This window comes from Chelon labrosus, assembly GCF_963514085.1.
Source record: "Chelon labrosus genome assembly, chromosome: 5".
Taxonomy (NCBI): Eukaryota; Metazoa; Chordata; class Actinopteri; order Mugiliformes; family Mugilidae; genus Chelon; species Chelon labrosus.
The window spans coordinates 3514257-3533287 of NC_140341.1; the positions used below are offsets into that span (position 1 = coordinate 3514257).

General features: G+C 46.0%; 1 protein-coding gene across 1 annotated transcript; it reads right to left on the reverse strand.

The window, feature by feature from the left end:
• Window positions 1-696: 696 nt before the first annotated feature.
• Window positions 697-18805, reverse strand: ccdc80 (coiled-coil domain containing 80). Its single transcript, XM_084545022.1, has 10 exons — window positions 17197-18805; window positions 16919-17116; window positions 15684-16219; window positions 15054-15392; window positions 12820-12976; window positions 9796-9932; window positions 9015-9166; window positions 7085-7188; window positions 2651-2734; window positions 697-1461 (listed from the first exon to the last, which is right to left on the reverse strand). The coding sequence occupies exons 1-10, from the start codon at window positions 17867-17869 to the stop codon at window positions 1139-1141; spliced, it is 2703 nt and encodes a 900-aa protein (XP_084401148.1). The 5' UTR covers window positions 17870-18805; the 3' UTR covers window positions 697-1138.
• Between the last annotated feature and the right edge of the window lie 226 nt (window positions 18806-19031).

A 19031-nucleotide genomic window follows, 5' to 3' on the forward strand; every position in this document is an offset into this window, starting at 1 on the left:
TGATTCTAAATTGGCCGTGGGTGTGAGTGTCTCTCTCTGTGTTAACCCTGTGATAGACTGGAGACTTGTCTAGGATGGACCCCCGCCTCTCGCCCCAATGACAGCTGGGATAGGCTCCAGCCCCCCCCCGCGACTCTTCACAGGACAAGCGGTTTGAGAAGATGAATGAATGAATGAATAAAAGACAAACTTCCATGTAATTTTCCTGCACTTTAAAGTTGATCTGGGAAGTCTCTCCGTTGGGAACAGATTATGCTCCTGCAAAGATCTCGTTTTGGAGGAGGGGCTTCATGTTAGTGAAGAAGAATAGCAGTAGTCGTACGCATCGTCATCTTAACAACTTAACGTCCCTAAAAGGTCAGAGGACTATCGAACTGCATGCAGAGGTATTTATTTCGCTAGGTTTTTGTTTTTCTTCTATATATTAAACAGTTTCCTTCAACCACAGCATGGAAGAAGCATGTTAGCAGTGTTCACTTATCAATGAAAGTCGGGTTTGATAGATTTGGACACTCAGAGCCTCCGTCCCGACCGTCCACCACTCGATTCAGGACTCAGTCTTCAAATCCAGACTCAGAAAACATCTGTCCAGGGTGAACCCCGCCTCTCGTCCCAATGACAGCTACCAAACCACCCCAACCACCCACGACCCTTCACAGGACAAGTGATTACAGAAGATGAATGAATGAATGAATATTTGGTAGTAAACAAATGTTTATTTGTCATAGAGCCAATGGAGTATAAATAAGAACACTGGATAGCAACAGAAACTTTACAAGAAATAATGTGACAGCTTCTTAAAAGCGCCTCAAATGCAACAGATGTCCAATAAATATCATTTTTAGGCCGTTATCTACAAAATAAAGGTCTGTGATGAAGTTTACGAGGGAGTCAGGTTGACCTGGAGTAAAGTGACGATGACAGAACCTGGTTAACGAGCTCTGGTTAATGAAGTGATGCCAATACCTGCAGCAGACTATGCTATTATAGTGTATATCAAAATGAACTGGTAGGTGAAAGCGGCGCTGAGGCTTTCACTAAGTGCTACAAAACATTCGACGAGCTCGTTCCGTCTGTGACGACTGCCTGGTGGATGATGGGAAGGAAAGATGGAAAAACAAAAACAAAAAACAACCTGTTAGTAACCGTAGCCCTGGTGATAGCCGTCCTGGTAACCGCGCTCGTATCCGTGCTGGTGGTAGCCGTAGCCGCCGTACTCGTCCTCGGGGCAGCGCATGCCGAGCGACTGCTGGATGGCCATCTCCTGCCTGCGGAGCTGCATGGAGTCCACCAGGTCGTAGATGATGGCCATGGACCACATGGGCGACGGGTACCAGGACTTCACGTTGCCGTCCTTCCCCACCAGCAGCATGGAGAAGTACTCCGGGCTGACCTGGAAGTAGTTCCTCATGTCCTTCACCAGCGTGGCTGACAGGCCTTCCCGCTCCACGGTGGCGCTCCCTGGACCCGGGGGAAAGGGATTCAGGTTAGGGATGATGCATTTATGACAGGATTTATTTTCTCAGGCGCGCTGTCCTCTGCGGACCTGTTTGACATTTTCCCCACTCACGCTGAGCTCAAATGTCAAAAGCAGCAGTCCACTGTCAACAGGTCTAGATTTACACAGGCCTGACTCATATTTGTGTTTTCCCAGAGAGATTACTGTTTGATAGAAAAGTTCTCTTGACCGGATCGTATCAGGAAGAAAGAAAAGATGAGTAAATCATTTTGTTTCAGCGTGGTTGCATGGAGATGGTTGCTGTTGATGCTCTCCACCACGGAAACTCCCAACCAACATCCCACCCACGCCATAATAGTTCATATTCATTATTTTAACATTTTGTACAACTTACACAACATAATGTGTCTATTTATTCACATACTTACTACTTCCAGACGTAATAGTACATACACTAATCAGCCGCAACATTATGACCACCCTCCTAATATTGTGCAGGTCTCCCTTGTGGTGACTCATCAGAGAATGGACATGGGCCTTCTGAGGGTGTCCTGTGGTGTCTGGTAACAGAATGTTGTTGGGGAGGGTCCTCTGTGGATCATCCCACAGATACTTGATCAGTTTGGGATCTAGTGAATTTGGAGGCCAGGTCAACACCTTGTGCTGTTCTTCATGTTTTTTTTTAGTGTTTTTGTGGCTGCATCCTGCTGGGGATGTCATTGCTATGGGGTGGGGGTGCCTGGTCTGGTCTAGGTGGGTGCTACATGTCTAAGTAACATCCACACCAATGAATGCCAGGTCCAGAAGTTTCCGTGCAGAACACTGAGTTGTCACAAGATGGTCAATTTTATTCACTTCTCCTGTCAATGGTCATAATGTTGTGGCTCATTATGTTTCAGGAACACCTTTGCAGGATTTTTTCTGGACTGATTGGGATTCTGGTTTTGCATAGAGAGGCCAGATCTAGGTCAACATTTTTTATTATTTATTTTTTTGGACTTGTAACACGAGGAACGCCGGCCCTTTCAAAGGGGAGCTGGTGAGGTGAATGTCAGTTTGTAGCCGTGGTGTTAACGTTGAGTAAAAGGAGGCACTATGTGCATAAATGGAGGCTCTGTGTGTGTGTGTGTGCGTGTGTGTGTGTGGGTGTGTGTGTGTGTGTTTGTCGTGTTTGCTCCAGAAAGTTCTTACCATTGATGGGATAGAGCTCCAGGACTCCGCCCATATCTAGCGTCTCAGTGCCAACCAACTTCAGGATGGCGATGTGCCTCAGACCTACGTCACCATGGCAACACACATCAGAGAGAGAGAGCGAGAAATATGTTAGACAGGGAACAGCCAGCCTCACAACTAGAACAGCGTGTCTGTAACACGCCGGCGACTGTTTTTGATCCGTCCTCCTTTTTTCGGCTCGTCCAGGCTGATTTTACTCTGGCTTGTTTGTTATTGGAGCCATCCTGAGCACTTGTCTCTAGGTGAAGGGAGGAGAACGTGGCGGAGGTCTGGAGAGCCCAGCCAAAAAAGCTGCTTCCTCTGAAGCGAAAAAAAAAAAAAAAAAAGCCACATTAAACCCAGGAGAGCGCCGGCTTTACTCTCCGAGCGCCAAGTGCTGAATACCAGGATCAAACTCTCAGGCCTTCAGCCCAGTCAGCAGGACGGGCCTTTGTCTGCAGCACGTAAAGGGGGGAGGGGGGCGGAGGGGTGGCAGCCCTGGGTGCCAGCCCGGGCCTAGAGCAACACACGAGGGGAAAAAAGTCCTCACAGAACCTGATCTGGGACCTGCTGATACGGCTCTATAGTCAGAAAGATAGAGTGCATTCATGCAAACTGATGTCAGAGTTAAAGGGTAAGGATTCCTAGTCTTGATGCAACACAGATCAGAACTTCTTTGGTTGTGAGGCTCGCATATTTGCTGCACCGTCTTTGTAGGTCACCCCTGAATCTATCACATGACCTCCATTGAGTGTAATCACCATAGACTGTATATAAATATGGATGACACGTCTCCACTTCCTTGTATTGGCCAAAGTGACGCTATTTTCCCGGGGATACAGGCGGCGCCATCTCGCGAGTTCGGAGGCAGAGTCTGATCAGTACGGTCCAAGGGTGGAGCCACGCGGTGCCGTGATATCGATGCCCCACCCAGACCTATGGAGCGGTTGGCATGGCAACTGGTAAGTCGCTGTTATGTCACATTGTGTTTCTACAGAATGACTAACTAAAACAAAACTTATCCAAAAGATTGACACTCGAACATGCATCAACATTATATTAACTACCTGACGTGTTTTAGTTCGGCCCAAGTCCCGCCCACTAACATGCAGGGGGTGGAGCTTATGACCTATACTGCAGCCAGCCACCAGGGGGAGCTCTACCTGCTTTGGCTTCACTTTTCAGGAGCAGTTCCACCGTCCATCTACAGTCTGTGGTAATTACAGGTATTTCTTTATGCATCTCCAACTTGGAAGCGTGCTGACAACCATCTACTGTATGGAAAACACTTAACTCACAGAACCCTAACAAAGAACACAGAGTAAAACGCAGCAAAATGTCCTCCAAAAGCCTAAAATAAAATGCATCGTCTAACACTGTGGTATTACTATATACATTGGACACTTCTTAGCGGGATCCACGGCAGTAGAGCCACATTTATGTCAAATTATGTGATATAGAAACAATGGAGACAGGTCAAATTTGGACAATAGGAAGAGCTTTTAAAAAAAACTCAAAACTTGTCCTTACTCGAATCCTATCTTTTTAAATTGCTCATGATTTATTCGTCATTAATAAACCTGCAAGCATTCCACCGGAAAACCTTTTGCAAACTATCTGTTATTAGAAAATGGTACTGTTAGATGTCTCAGTGATCAAGGTCATGGTAAATCCAAAAAAACCCCCAAAAAAACAAGGCTGAAACCAGGACAACAGGGCGCTGCAAGGATTTCAAGGGTTCAAGTAGCTTTTTCATTTCTAAAAGAAATGAAATGAGCGTTGAAACAACTTCAAGAAACCCTTGTAGAGTCCAGGGGCCTTGTGTACGAAAGGTGCGTACGCACAAAAACATTCCGTACGTTCTTGTTCACGGAAAAGTTCAAGAGTGAAATCTCTGCGAACTTGTACGTGCCTACGCCAACGTCATGGCTGGCGTACGCTGGCTTCTACAGCTGTTGATCCTTTGGCGACACTTAGAGGTGATGCTGGGAAATGTCGTAAATGTCAGGTGTATCAAAATCCCACAATGCATCTGAACAGGTCAACATTAAAGAGCAGTTTGCAGCAAGAGCCGGTTTTCCGAATGTAATCGGAGCTATCGACTGCACACACATTGCTATAAAAGCACCATCACATGATGAATTTGAGAAAGTCAACAGGAAACATGTCCATTTGATCAATATACAGATCATATGTGATGCGCAAATGCAATTAACCAACATTGTGGCGCGTGGAGGACATTTTTGCCTCCACTCCAATGAGTAGCGTCTCCAGTTGGCTTTCTGTGAAGTTCTTCTTTTTTCCCGTCTTATTCATTCTTATGTTTTCATTTTCTGATCGTGCAGAGAGGGGAATCTTAGCTGCAGGGTCAATTTAAATATAATTTGCATATTTAAAAGGGGGCGTGGACAGGGAGGGGTCGGGTACGACGTGCGCTCAATTGGGATGTACAAAGGAAATGTGCTTCTGGATCTGAGCGTGCTCCACGTTTCAGTAGGAAATCCAAGCAAGTCTTTGTACATGAGGCCCCTGTCGTCCTTGTTTCAGCTTTGTTTTCTTGAGGTGCCATTAGATATGTCCATCTAGAGGACTTATTCTATTTTTTGCATCAAAAAGAGTCTTAAATCTACTTGATTATTTTGGTAATCCAAAAGGATTCACGAGCGCACGTGTCAGCGTTATAAACGTGACAAATAAATCCACGCCCCGATCATCCAACAGTCAACAACGTGACAGAGAAGAGAGAGTCGGGGAGATAAACAACACTGAAGCATGAGAGGGCTGGACGAGGGGAGAAAGTCCTGATGACAGCATTTGTTTGGTCTTCCTGAGAGCCAAGTCCACCGTGGGCTATTTAAAGTTTACATTCATCTCACATAAATCTGTCAGAAGAGTCAGGTTGTTGAGGTTCGCGGAGTTTAGATAAATGTCTCCTTTAGAGACGTACAGTAAGAGCAGTTAAGTAAAAGTGGAAAAGTTGAGTAAGTGGCAGCTGAGAAGGCCGTCGCCAGGGAAGGAGAGGAACTTGTTAGCCTCCGAGCAGAACAGAACAGAACAGAACCGGAATTTGCCAGTTCTGTCATCTGGGATCTCTCTGCACATTTACATGCACGTGCATTAACACACATACAGAATGCATGATATCTGTGTTGATTAACTGCAGTGTGATCAGCTTCATTATGTGATTTTGCAGGCGCTGACAGGACTCATGTCCAGGTTACATTAAAAACATTAGTAAACGAGAGAGGTTTATTTTTCTTTCCAGCTGTAATTATCCAAATGCTCTGGTCTGCAGTCGGAGCTCAGACAAACACGAGCACTGAAATAATAATTCAGGACAGTTTAAGTGTTTTAAACTTACAATCACATCAGTAAAAAAATGTTTTGTTTTTTTCTGTTTCAGGTGGGGCTTTCCAGGAAGTGGCGCTCTGTTTGTTTCTGTGCTGCAGCAACAGGAAATAGTTGAAAACAGTCAGCATGAGTGACCCAACCAGAGAGGACAGAAAACAGCCAGAGAAGAAGAAGATGAATAAGAGGTAGAAGAGAGTCATGACAGCACTGAATAAATTAATACTTAAACTACTAAATCACTTTTTAAATGTACAGTGAAAAGAAGTTTATCAACATGGGAGCAGACAAATCTGTTCTTCGTATCCCTTCTTCTTCTTCTTCTTCTTCATATCCCTTCTTGTTCTTCTTCGTATCCCTTCTTTTTCTTCTTGTTCCTGTTCTTCTTTGTATCCCTTAGTCTTCTTCTTGGTCTTCTTCTTCATATCCCTTCTTCTTCTTCATTTCCTTCTTCTTCGTATCCCTTCTTCTTCTTCTTCTTCTTCTTCTTCATATCTCTTCTTCTTCATATCCCTTCTTCTTCTTCTTCTTCTTCTTCATATCCTTCTTCGTATCCCTTCTACTTCTTCTTCTTCTTCTTCGTATCAATTCTTCTTGTTCTTGTTCTTCATATCCCTTCTTCTTCTTCTTCTTTGTATGTCTTCTTCTACTTTGTATCCCTTCTTCTTTTTTTCCTACCCCTTCTTCTTCTTCTTCTTCTTCTTATACTACTACTACACTGCATATAACTGGCCTCTGCAAGGTGCCACACTTTAGATCTTGCTTGCTTTCCACTGCGTCACTGCTGCTTGATCAATTAGAGCACTAATTAAGAAATGTCCTGAGTGAAGTAACTTGATGCTCCACAGCTTTAAAGACTCCCTCACTTCTTGCAGCTGAAGGAGTTTCATGTAGCCGTATTAGTGTTTGTTTTTCAAGCTCTTTGCTTTACTTTTCCAATCTCCAACTTTCCCGTCTTGTTTTTCTTCGGCTAGTGAACATAGTGGAGCTTTTAGCAGCTGAGCTGACCTCGGGAAAGTGAGGTAACAGTTTGCTGAAGTGACTAGTTTATTGGAGGTGACTCACCCAGATTGCAGGCCTGGCTGTTCAGGGCGTAGAGCTGCTGCTGGTAGGCCCACTCCTCGTCGTTTGGAGCGGAGATGATGAACAGGCGACGTCTCCAACGGAACCTACAATCACAGAAAATTTTAGCCTGGATTTAAGTGGCACTTTCGACGCAGCAGTGAAAGCTCTTTACCCAGACGAGCAGTGTGTGCTTGTACGCTACATATTCCCATACTATTACTGCCAGAGGGTGACAACCCCGAATTATGGTCAAAAACCTGCCAGATCGTCGCGCTGTGATCATGAGGCGGAATTCAGGTCTCCATGGCGACAAAAGACAGCCTGTCTGCTTTAGACATCCCATGCAAATATGCGACTGCAGTGATTCAGCCCTGCGGACCGGCAGGGGTTTATGTTACTTTTAATCTCTGTGGAAACGGGCCGGAGCAATCTGCCAAACGGCGCTTATAATCACTGTAAATTGTGGTCCAGCCGATTACCGAGCAGAGCAACAGATGTTTGACGGAAGTGGAAACAGGCTGATGGGACCACCCAATAATTCTGACTATTAAACACTCAACAGAGACAATATCAGTGATTGAAGAATGTGCAGTTTGCCTAGCCAGGCTCAATGCTTATCAGAATGAGTCTGGTAACATGCCATGTGGATTTCATTATGGGGGAGTGTTTCAACCAATGCAGAGAAAAATAGATCCCTCTGCACCCAGTTGGATAGTCCTACCACCAGATCCATTTTGTTGCAAAAAGAATTCAACTAGATGCTTACTCTTCTGTCCTTCACCACATTAAGCCCCGCCCCAAACGATTTGATTGGCCAGGCAGATCTTTGCAGGAGCAGAATCAGTCCCCAAGAAACTTTTAATTAGATCTATTTTTTTCCTGCAATCATCTCTTGCTGTGAAGCACCAAATCTGCTGGAAATATAACAGAAGAAGAAGAATCCCATCCTGAATTGACAGAGTATTAGAAGATGGCCGAGATGTCTCCACGTCTCCATCGTTGCTGTCCACATGGATTCATGGACATGGATAGAAGAAGAAGAAATTAGGAGAAGAAGGACATTGAGGGGGAGGAAGAGTGGAAGAAAAAGGAGGTGGAGGTGGAGGAGGAGAGGAGGAGAAGAAGAAGAAAAAGTAGAAGAAGAAGGAGGAAGTGGAGGAGGAGGAGGAGAAGAAGGAGAAGGAGGTAGTGTAGGAGGAGTAGACGAAGAAGAGGAAGGAAGTGGAGGAGGAAGAGTGGAAGAAAAAGGAGATGGAAGAGGAGGATGAGAGGAGGATAAGAAGAAGAGGAAGAAGGAAGTGGAGGAGGAGGAGTGGAAGAAAAAGGAGGTGGAGGAGGAATAGAAAAAGAAGAAGAAGAAGAAGAAGAAAAGGGAGGTGGAGGAGTGGAAGGAGAAGGAGGTGGAGGCAGATGAGGAGAGAAGAAGAAGGGGGAGGGAGTGGAGGAGGAGGAGGAGGATGTGGTGGAGGAGGTGTAGAAGAAGAAAAAGAAGACAGAGGAATGGAGGAGGAGAAGAAGAAGGTGGAGGAGGTGGAGGAGTGGAAGGAGAAGGAGAAGGAGGAAGTTGAGGGGGAGGAAGAGCGGAAGAAAAGGGAGGTGGAGGAGGAGAGAAGAAGTAAAAGAAGAAGAAGTGGAGGAGGAGGAGACAGAGGAGGTGGTGGAGGAGTGGAAGAAAAAGAACGTTAAGGAGGAAGAAGTTTTTTCCCAACTTTCCCTCCAACCCTGCATGTGTAGAGTCTTAGAAGACGTCCAAGATGTCTCCACGTCTCCATCGTCTCTGTCCACATGGATTCCATCTTGATTCATCTTGTTTTTCTACCTCCATGTTTCTCCTCACCTGATGTTTACTCCACGTGGAGCAGACATGCTCAGAGAGAATGGATTCATTCCAGTAACAATATATTCAAACTCTTGTCAGGCCCCTCTTTACCTGGACAGGAAGTTCTCCAAGGACCTGGGCTTGTCCTCTTTCTTGCAGACGACCCCGTCTCTCTTCTGCTGCTCCATCTCTCGGATGCGGGAGGAGAAGGTGTCGATGTAGTCGAACACCGCCTTCATGGCGATGGGAACCTCGTAGTATTGCTGATGAAAGAAGAAAACACATCGTCAAGAACCAGGCAGACTCTCCCAAATGCGGTGAAGCCACAGGGTGAATAACTCATCGTGACTTTGGGGGAAAGCTGGATGAGGCACAGAGGATATGAAAAGAGAGCTGTGCTGAATGAAACAATGGTGCAACTGTTTCCAATAAAGTGATGAAGTGATGTTTTGGAGCATGTCAGCGAATGTGACGAGGCCACATCCAAATCCTTCTTTAGGAGAAACGTCTGGGAAGCAGCTCAAGGAGTTGAACATTAAACAGAACAGAGTCTAAATGCTAAATAACCCAGCTGCACACACACTCTCACACCTTCCTCCTGAAGTCCTAACTCTTTCACACCTCTCTCCGTCGCTGCATGCCATTCACAGACTCCCCTGTCTCTGCCTCTGTCAGCGGAGGAGCGAACACTGGCCTCTTTGATGGATCCGTCCAAAAACAGCTCCGGTGCATTTAGCCTGGCACACACAGCTGGTGAGCAAATGTCATGTCGCGTGAATTGAAACAGTGTTTTAGTGAAGGCAGGCGGGACGGCCCGGCGCACCTTCAAAAGAGGAAGAGGAGACGGACACGCCTCAAGCAGAAGATCTAGGGTCAGGGTTGGAGTCCTTACCTTGACTCTCATGTCGGTGTCGGTGAGGACCATGTAGAACTCATCGTACGTCATGCTGAACTCCTTCCTCAGCTCCGTGATCAGGTCCTGGTTCACCAGATCCTCCTGACGCAGACCCTTCATGGGCTTATCGTTCTCTGGAGAGAGGAGGAAACATCTGTCAGGCTCATAACGTTTTCTAATAAACCTAGGGACGGGTTTATTTTTGCAAGAAATGTCTCTTTTGGGAGTGGAAGCTCAAAGAGGACGACGCCAAACTGCGAGAGAGTCCCACGGCCGTCAGACCTCTTAATGTAACATGATGAACAATCGCTTTTCCCATCAAATAAATCATGAGAAGAGTCAAATGTGTTTTTCATTGGCGCCTCCGAAACAATGTTCCTTTGAAAAATGAGTCTGTGGAGATAGCGGAAAACGGAGCTGATCGACAGAGAGCGGCGTTTATTCTCTGAGATCTGACATACGCCTGAACATTTTACAGCGGCTGGCGTTCGTACAGGACAAAGCCTTTAATCAGCACTCCTTTTTTTTTTTTTTTTTTGGGGTGGTCTGCTCTGTAATGTGAGCAATCAAATGAGGAAAACCCCGATACATGTAGGAACACAACACGGGAGGGGCCGCACTGAAAGGACCACTTGTTTATATACAGTTTGTTCACATGCATTCATCTCCATAACCTTTAACCCAGAGCCAACCTTAGCCCAGACCAAGGCTAAATATAAATATTCTAAAATACGAGAACTTCTTGGTTTTTTCGTCCCCAAAAAATGACCAAAGTCATTGTGTGAACAGATTTACGTCCCCACAACATGAGTAATCCCGGTTTATGCACACACGCACTGACCGTCCAGCCGACCGGTGAGCGGAACAAAAGTGTAACCGAGCCCCGTCTGCGGGCGGGGGCGGCCGACGTCACCTCAGACCCTTTTCTTTTTCCTTCCAGCATTCCTTCTGGATAAAACTCGTAAACTTGTGCAAAGCGGCTTAGCGTGTCTCGATGTTTAACACCCGCCGACCGGCGGTTTGGGACGGCCCGTAAAGAGATGACTCTGCACACCTCCTAAAAGCGGCAGCGCGGCAGTGGTTTTACTGTTGTTGTGCTTTTCAACCAGTAGTTTAAAGAGAGGGAGTTTCTCCAGAGCTGTCATAATTCTATTCTGAGTGCGTGTGATGAATTAAGCATCTCTGGAGGAGACAGATCTGCCCCCTTGTTTGGGATGATGCACAGGGAAGGTATGTACTCTGGCTGGGCTCCCTCCCTCCCTCCCCCCCTCCCCCTCATGCATGTGGTACAGACCTCTGCACATTTCTTATTGGAGCCTGGTTCTTAGTTTTTAGTAACATGTCACAGAAACATAACTTACATATCTCATCTATTTTATACAGTTTATACACGTACTGCTATATATCTGTATATTGTATATAACATAGTTCTCTACACATACACACTATCTATCCATCATTTCCATTCCCTATTTTAAAATCTTACACCTGCATATGATGTTTATACATTTAATATTTATGATATCTATCTATCTATCTATCTATCTATCTATCATCCAACCATCCGTCCTTCCTTCCTTCCATCCTTCCTTCCTTCCTTCCATCCTTCCTTCCATCCATCCATCCTTCCATCCTTCCTTCCTTCCTTCCATCCATCCATCCATCCATCCTTCCATCCTTCCTTCCATCCATCCATCCATCCTTCCTTCCTTCCTTCCCTTCTTCCTTCCTTCCTTCCTTCCATCCATCCATCCATCCTTCCTTCCTTCCTTCCATCCATCCATCCATCCATCCTTCCTTCCTTCCTTCCCTTCCCTTCCCTTCCCTTCCCTTCTTCCTTCCTTCCATCCATCCATCCATCCATCATCCTTCCGTCCATCCATCCATCCATCCATCCATCCATCCATCATCCATCTATCTATCTATCTATCTATCTATCTATCTATCTATCTATCTATCTATCACAGTAGTCAGCTGAGGAGTCAGAAGTCATCTCTGCTCATCGCCACCTGGACAGAGACGGTCCTGTGGCTTTGGCAGAGCCAGAGGACATTCTGATCCCTGCAGAAAACATCCACTTTGACACGGTGCACAGAAGACAAAACCAGGACGAGACAGGAGACGTGGCACAGTGACACCTCTCTAACCCTGACCCTCTGACAATGGGACACTTTCACCCAGCATTACTTCTGCTGAACTCTCTGCAGCCACAGGATTTTGGAAACAAACTGGAATATTTAGAAAACAATCACTTGCACTTTACTTCTAATGTTATAGAAGATGTTTTTCAGTGACAGAATAACTGACACTGGTTGTTTCAGGAGCAGAGAACGGTTCAGGGGACAAGACTGCAGTTAAGATTACAGTTTACTAAAATCTAGGTGCTGCAGATGGAAGGAAAGAGTCCTGCAGTAGATATCTAAGATTCTCAGTCATCCAGGTCACGGTATGTCTAAAAGAAGTTTCACCTCCTCATTCACGCCTCGAGTCTTAAGAGTTTCTGATCATTAATCTTCTGTTAGACATATCCAAAAAACAAAGACACTACTCTCCCCACTTAGTCATTTAAAAGCAAAGAAATTACTTGGATGAGTGGCTAAACATCTTCAAGACACTCTACAAGCCAAGTTGCTCTTGTTTCAGCTTTGGTTTTGTGGATATACCATGACCTGGACGACCGGGAACCTTCACAGACGCGCTGTATGTGCAAAGAAGATCAAAACTATGCAGGATAATCCGAAAACCCACAGTTCTTCTGAAATAAAAAGCTAATCTAGTAATTTAGAACCGAAAGCCCCGTGGATTAGTGCTGGAACGTCTTCAAGGAGCCTCAAACTAGTTTAGTTGCAGCTGCAGGAAGTCGCATCAGGATATTAATGACGTTCAGGCGTCTGGAGAACATCTACTGTGAATTCAGATCATCACAAACAACTATTCAACGTTGACTCAGCAGCTGCAGTCTGGCGAGTGAAGCATTTTTGCAGTCCTCCCTGTTTGAGGACTGCGTGTGTACCTCCTTACCTATCTGGTAGTGGTCAATTTTCATGGTGGAGTTGGCCAGGGAGCCAAAGATGGTGATGATCGAGACTTTCCTGATGGCCATCTCACACACGGACTCCAGGTACTCATCCCTCTGCTGCACATACATGCTGTTCTCCTCACTGGGGGACGTAATCAGCTAGAGGGAGGGAGGGATGGGGGAGAAAGAGGGAGGGAGGGAGGGAGGTTAGTGTGTTGTGTATATGCCATGAAACACCCACAGACATCCGCCGAGTGCTGCAGAAGTGGTGTTTACATTAACCTGCAGGCGGAGGACGGGTGGGGGGGCATATTTTCCCAGCCTGCCCACACCACTGCTGTGATAAGAAGCCATACCGGCTGCAAAACAGAGACACGCAGTCTGTCGGCACGCAGCTGTGCAGCCTGGCGAATAGCTGGAGGATGGACGTAGTGCATAACACTTACTTAGCACCGCATTTTAGAGAATAAAAAGGGGAGGGCGAGTACATGACCCCGGTGCACTGAGATGCTTAACGCTTGGTTGAGTGAATTAAGTGAATCAAAAACACATCACTTGTCCAGATGTTGAGATTTGTTATTCCTTTCAGTGCTCATATTTTGGAAAACAAACTCCATCACAGCAACAAGAAACAAGTTAATGCAGATGTTTCGGTGGAAGTGATTTGGAGCGTCCAAGTATTTACGACTGTGGTATACGACGGGTTCAGCAGACGTTCCTGTTGGATCCCTGATCAATGGGTCGTTGATTTCTAGTCCCGATCAGTACGGATGAAAGCTGATGATTTAAGCTAAAATCACAAACAAAAATAACCCGTATATGTTCATTTTAAAACAATTCAGGACATCCCGTCTTCATTCCAACTTCCTGTCAGTGGAACATTCTTTTAATATTCACCATGTTTAATCTATACTCAGTTCTTCTCCTGCACTCAGACTGAAAGGTGATAAATTGCATTAACAGGAAGTGGAAGCTGCCCTGACTCAATTTGGAGGTGTTCCTCAGGGTTCTGCTCTGGGACCCCTTCTATTCCTCACACACATCCAGTGTCTTCATATTTTCCGTCTCAGTATTTCTTCTTAAGAGTTTATTTTGAGATAATCACACTCTGATTAAGATCACTAACACCCTCTTCTCAGGCGATGCTCAGTCCTGAGTTTTAAACCGCAGTTATTCAACTTGGAACTAACGAAGTGTCACATGACGTCCGTTCTGCAACAGAAGCCATGCTTGGCATCGTCTACAAACTCCTGATGAATGGAACCGTTTCTTAATATTCAGCATGTTTAATCTAACACTAACTCTAACCCTATTCTCAGTTCTTCTCCTGGAGTCAAACTGAAAACTGATTATTTACAGGAAGTGGATGCTGTTTTCATAGTTTTGTTTTGTTTTTTCAAAGTTTAAGCAACTATTTATTTGTAAAGTTTATTCCACCACCACACTGTATATACAGAATGTCTTTATATTTCTAGTTTTTTTCTCTCTATATTTTTTCAGAGTATTGTTATTTTTTTTGTATATTTTTTGTATATATTTTTCACATTTGTTTTTGCCAAATTCCATGCTACTGTGACAAGGAAATTTCCCATACGTGGGATTAATAAACATGTCTTATCTTATCTTATCTGCTCTAACTTTATCTGGAGGTGTTCCTCAGGGCTCTGTTCTGGCAACCCTTCTATTCCTCAGACACAGTGTTTATTTTCTGTCTCAGTATTTCCTCTTCAGAGTTCATATTCAGGTTAATTTGAGACAATCGCCTTCTGATTAAGATCAGTAACATCTTGAGTCACATTTCTCTCTGGTGATGCTCAGTCCTGTGTTTTACTGTAGTTGTTGATCACAAGGTTCAGCAACAAAAACCAGAAACTAGTTTCCAGACAACAAACCAGTTTCTTTGGTCACCTCTAATTGTCCTGAGAATACTGATACTGATTTCATCTGTCTATTAGCTTAGCTTAGCTTTAAGTCTGGAAGCAGGTGGAAACTTCTAGTCTGGTATCGTCAGGAGGTAATCAAGTCAAAGCTAAAGCTAAAGCTCACAAATAAACATGTCATATCTCATCTCTCTGTTCTGTTGCTGGTTGGACCATCTCTTGGGTGGAGTCTATGCCTGGTGAGATACATATAAGATAATAAGTGAGCTTTTGGATATATTTTGTTCCCTTCTGAGCTTTATCTGAGCACTAACGTTTCTCTCTGGCCCAAGGTTTAAGGAGAAGCAGTTATTTACCAGCAGCCGCCTCCTGTTCTCAAAGTAATCCAGGAAGGAGGCCAGAGATCCCTTCGGAGGAGGCGTCGGCTTCTTGGTGGGCTTCGGGAAGTCCTCTTTCTCTGGGTACTTTGACACCTTCTTCCCGTTCTTCTTTCCCCCGATCTTTCCCTCCTTCCCCGCTTTTCCTCCCCTCCTCTCCGCCTTCTTTGCGGCCTTGTCACTCTTCTTCCTCTTCTTGTCGTGCTTGCCCTTGGCCCTCTTGGTCGGACTGACGTTGGTGATGGACTCCGTCTCCTCGGGGTCGCTCGCCGTCGGCCTGCTCGGTTCGTACCTGTCCTCGTACTCGTTGGTCAGCACCTGCACACACGAGAGAGGACGTGTTGTTAATCACTTTAATTTGTATGGTGCTCTCCAGAGCCCTGTATGAACTCTGTTATGAAGCAAACAATAATCTAAACAACACAAGAGGAATGAAAGAAAACGATCAAAAGAAAAAGACAAATTATTGCATTTTGAGCCCTTGGGTGACATTTTAGTAGCTTTGTCATTTATATTCCCCAAACTAATTATCATGTTGTTTATGTACTCATATTTTTCATAGGTTTAGTTGTCTCTATATACAGAAGGAACCAAATTACTCTGAGTCACCTTCTCTCCTCCATTTTTCCTCTTGCTGGGTTTGATCTTGGAGGGTTTCTGCGTGGCGGGGACCAGCTTGCGGCCGTGCGGATCTCGCCCATCCTTGTCGGTGCGGTTGTCTCCAGACGGGGTGGTCTTAGCCAGGTGCCGCTCCCTCTCCCGCTCTCTGCGACTGTAGTAGTAGGGATCGGCGGTGGTTCTCGGGACTGGGAGCCACGGGGCTGTGGTTTGGGCTCTGGTTGGTCTCTGGGTGGTGGTAGTGGGGGCAGCGGTAGTCGTTGTGGTGGTAGTGGTGGGTCTTTTCGTGGTGGTGGTGGTGGTTCTTCTGGTGGTGGTAGTGGTGGGTTTGGTTGTTGTTGTTGTTGTAGCTTTTGTTGTGGTTGTTGTTGCTCGGGTTGTGGTTGTTGTGGGTCGGGTGGTTGTGGTGGTTGTAGTCGTTGTGGTTGGTCGTGTAGTAGTTGTAGTCGTTGTGGTGGTGGTTGAGGCCTGTACGGGCTTTCTTGGGATCTTCTTCATAGGTTTTCTCTCTACAGGCGTGTCAGGAACTGATCCACAAACACAGACAAAGATCATAAGTTTCTATCCAAAACCTTTGCCAACAATTAATCCAAAACACTACCTTCTAGTCAATGAATGTTTTATTTAGAATAATCACATCACTTCCTACATGAGCTCAGATCACAGCTTTTAGTGGCATCCAGCCACGCTGAGAGTTTTCGCTTTTATTTCGTTAGAAAGGTTTGCCTCTGAGATTTCTGCAGGCGGGTCTCAGTCGGTTTGAGCTGCTCACAATATTTGATAAATTCTATTTACATTTTGCAACACAGACCTCGCTTGCCAGGAAACAAGTCTCCTTAAATCTGGATAATCGGCAGAAAGCACTGACATCGGATCTGATTTCTCAGCGTGGATAAAGCTGATTAATGGAGGAGAATTACTCCAGAGCTTCTCTGTTTGGAAAGAGGTGCTGCTTTTTAAGCGAAAGTGCTACTGCCATTATAAATAAGTGGGGAAGAAGTTTCTTAGATACATTTCTGTGATACCTGAGCAATTTTCTTTTTCTTTTTTTAACTATCTTCACCTTTTTTTCCTTTTACTAGTGGTTCTCCAGAGTGTTTTTTATGTGCAACTGAGCTTCTGTGACCAAGTGATTTCCCATGTGGATGAATAAAGTCTAAGTAAAACAGACTGGGACATCAGAGACAGAGAAGACATGTTCTTGTTTGGTCATTTGTGTGACTCACCTGCCAGTGTCCCCTCCTCTACCTGACCCTCCACTCCTGCTCCTTTACACTTCTGGACGAACCCTTTCTGGCGAATCTTCTCCAGCTTCCTCATGGGTGACTGGTCGATGACCTCGTACATGGCCTCCAGCCTCACCGGGTAGGGGTACCTCTCCTCCACCTGCAGGGTCTTCTTCAGCAGCACCATCCCAAACTTACCTGCGGGTCAACACATGCAGTCAGGTCACGGCGTGAACAGTGTCAGACATTGCGTTTTGTTTTCATGCCTCATTGCTCACCTTTCTCCAGCTTGAGGAAGCTCATGAGTCTGGGGATGAGGGCGGTGTCCAGGGGCTCCTCCATCACCTTCCCCTCCGTGGTGATCCTTCTCACCTTGCCCCCCATCTCTCCTTCCTGGTGGAACATGACGATCTGGTGGACGTGTCTCTCGGCGAGCTCGCAGTAGACATCTGGCTTCAGGAGAGACATCATCAGGCGGTAGTAGCCGTCTGAGTCATGGGGCGCAGAGATCACCAGGACCCGGTTCTTCCCTGCGAAACTGGCCAGAAGGTTTGGAGACCCAGCGCTGCTGGGCATCCTGGCAACCCTGGCCCTCGCTCCTGGAGTGCCCTCATCTTGGAGCATGTCTGCCTGACGAGGTAGGCCAATCTGTCCGGCCACCCCTCTCCTCAGCGCCAGACCTTGACCTCCTGCTCTTTTGCCCTGTGCGGCCACAGTCCTGGCACGAACTGGAGCGCCCTCATCGGCCTGCACACCCTCTCCCCTCATGGAGCTGTGCACCGAGATTGCCGAACCATATCCAGGGCGCGGACGCCCGATCAGGCGCTCCCTCTCCGCTGCGCCCCGCTGGCCGCGTCCCTGCCTGATGCGTCGCTTGAGGTGAGTCTGTCTGTCCGCCTGGGTCCAGGTTAGCAGGTATATCAGAGCTAAACTCAGAACAAAAGCCCTCATTCTGCTGAGATGTCAGAAATAAAACAAAGTAGGCTGAACACTGCGCTCCGGGAAAGATAAAGATCCAGTGGTGGAGCCTCGATCCTGTCGCGTCTTTAGCGCATTTGGGTTCGTTTAATCAATTAATTCCAGATGAAGAGGTACAGTGCGCAGGAGCGGCGCGCAACAGTCAACCAGTGGTAACTTTCAGAGCATGCCTTCTCCTGAGGAAACTCACTTCCCTGTCTGCTCTTTGTTTGACAGAAGAGGCGAGTAAGAGTGTGCGTAAAGGCTTATATCAAGAGCTTCATCTCATCAACACATCCGTTTACAAGTCGCCTATAATAATAACAGGAGATCAGGAGTATGGATCATCTCTGCTGCACAAACATCCAGAGGTGGAGTTGCATAATCCCTCAGCACCGGATAAAATGAATGAAGACCCCGTCACATCTCCAAAAAGAAAAGAAAAAAAAAACTAATAATAACACGCGGTCAGTTTAGCTCCTAATAACTTATTAACTCCTCATCCGTTTAATCCTCAGGCATTGTTTATTCCCAGCAAACCGTGAGGTGGTCCTCTGAGGAAGGAACCTCGGATAAAATGCAAGAAACGTCGCTGGAAACTGGAGACCGGGCAGAAAAGAAAGAAAAAAAAACGCGGCCGTGTCTCTCCCCAGGTTTCCCCTCTTTGGCAAATCTGCGCTTTGGAGAGTTTCCCAGAAGTGTCCGCACTGAAAAACCTCAGCCTCCGGACTCTTGGCGACGCAATGTCAGGTCCTGCCCCGGGACTGGCTTTCTGGTCTCCACTTCACTCTGCAACACCCACTTTTTTTTTTCCTTCTTTCCAAACTAGAAATGACTCCGAGTTCTTTTTTTTTTAAGCTGCACAGAAGTGAGCAGCAGCTGACTAAAATTCAAAGTATGTATAAGTTCGACAGATTTTTTTTTTTCTTATTTTGCTTCCCCCCCTGAGAAGAGACAGACTGACCACAGCACAGACAGACTCAGAGTCAAGTTCCTCCCTTAGAGCCAACACAGGAACGCCCCCAAAACCCTATCCCCGTCCAACATGGTGTTCTCAGAGTGGACATGCTTTTTATTTTTTTCCTTCTCTTTATTTTGCAGAGAGCAGAGTATATTTAAACGTACAGGCCAATGATCATTAAATAAATGATGCTGG

Bases quoted from the DNA above. Each gene is read 5' to 3' on its own strand.
- ccdc80 (XM_084545022.1), bottom strand. From the start codon at position 17,869: ATGAGGGCTTTTGTTCTGAGTTTAGCTCTGATATACCTGCTAACCTGG. The intron at 9,933-12,819 runs GTAAGGAGGTAC...TCCTCTCTCCAG, and splicing joins AATTGACCACTACCAGATAG to AGAACGATAAGCCCATGAAG. The intron at 2,735-7,084 runs GTGAGTCACCTC...ATGGTGACGTAG, and splicing joins CAGCCAGGCCTGCAATCTGG to GTCTGAGGCACATCGCCATC.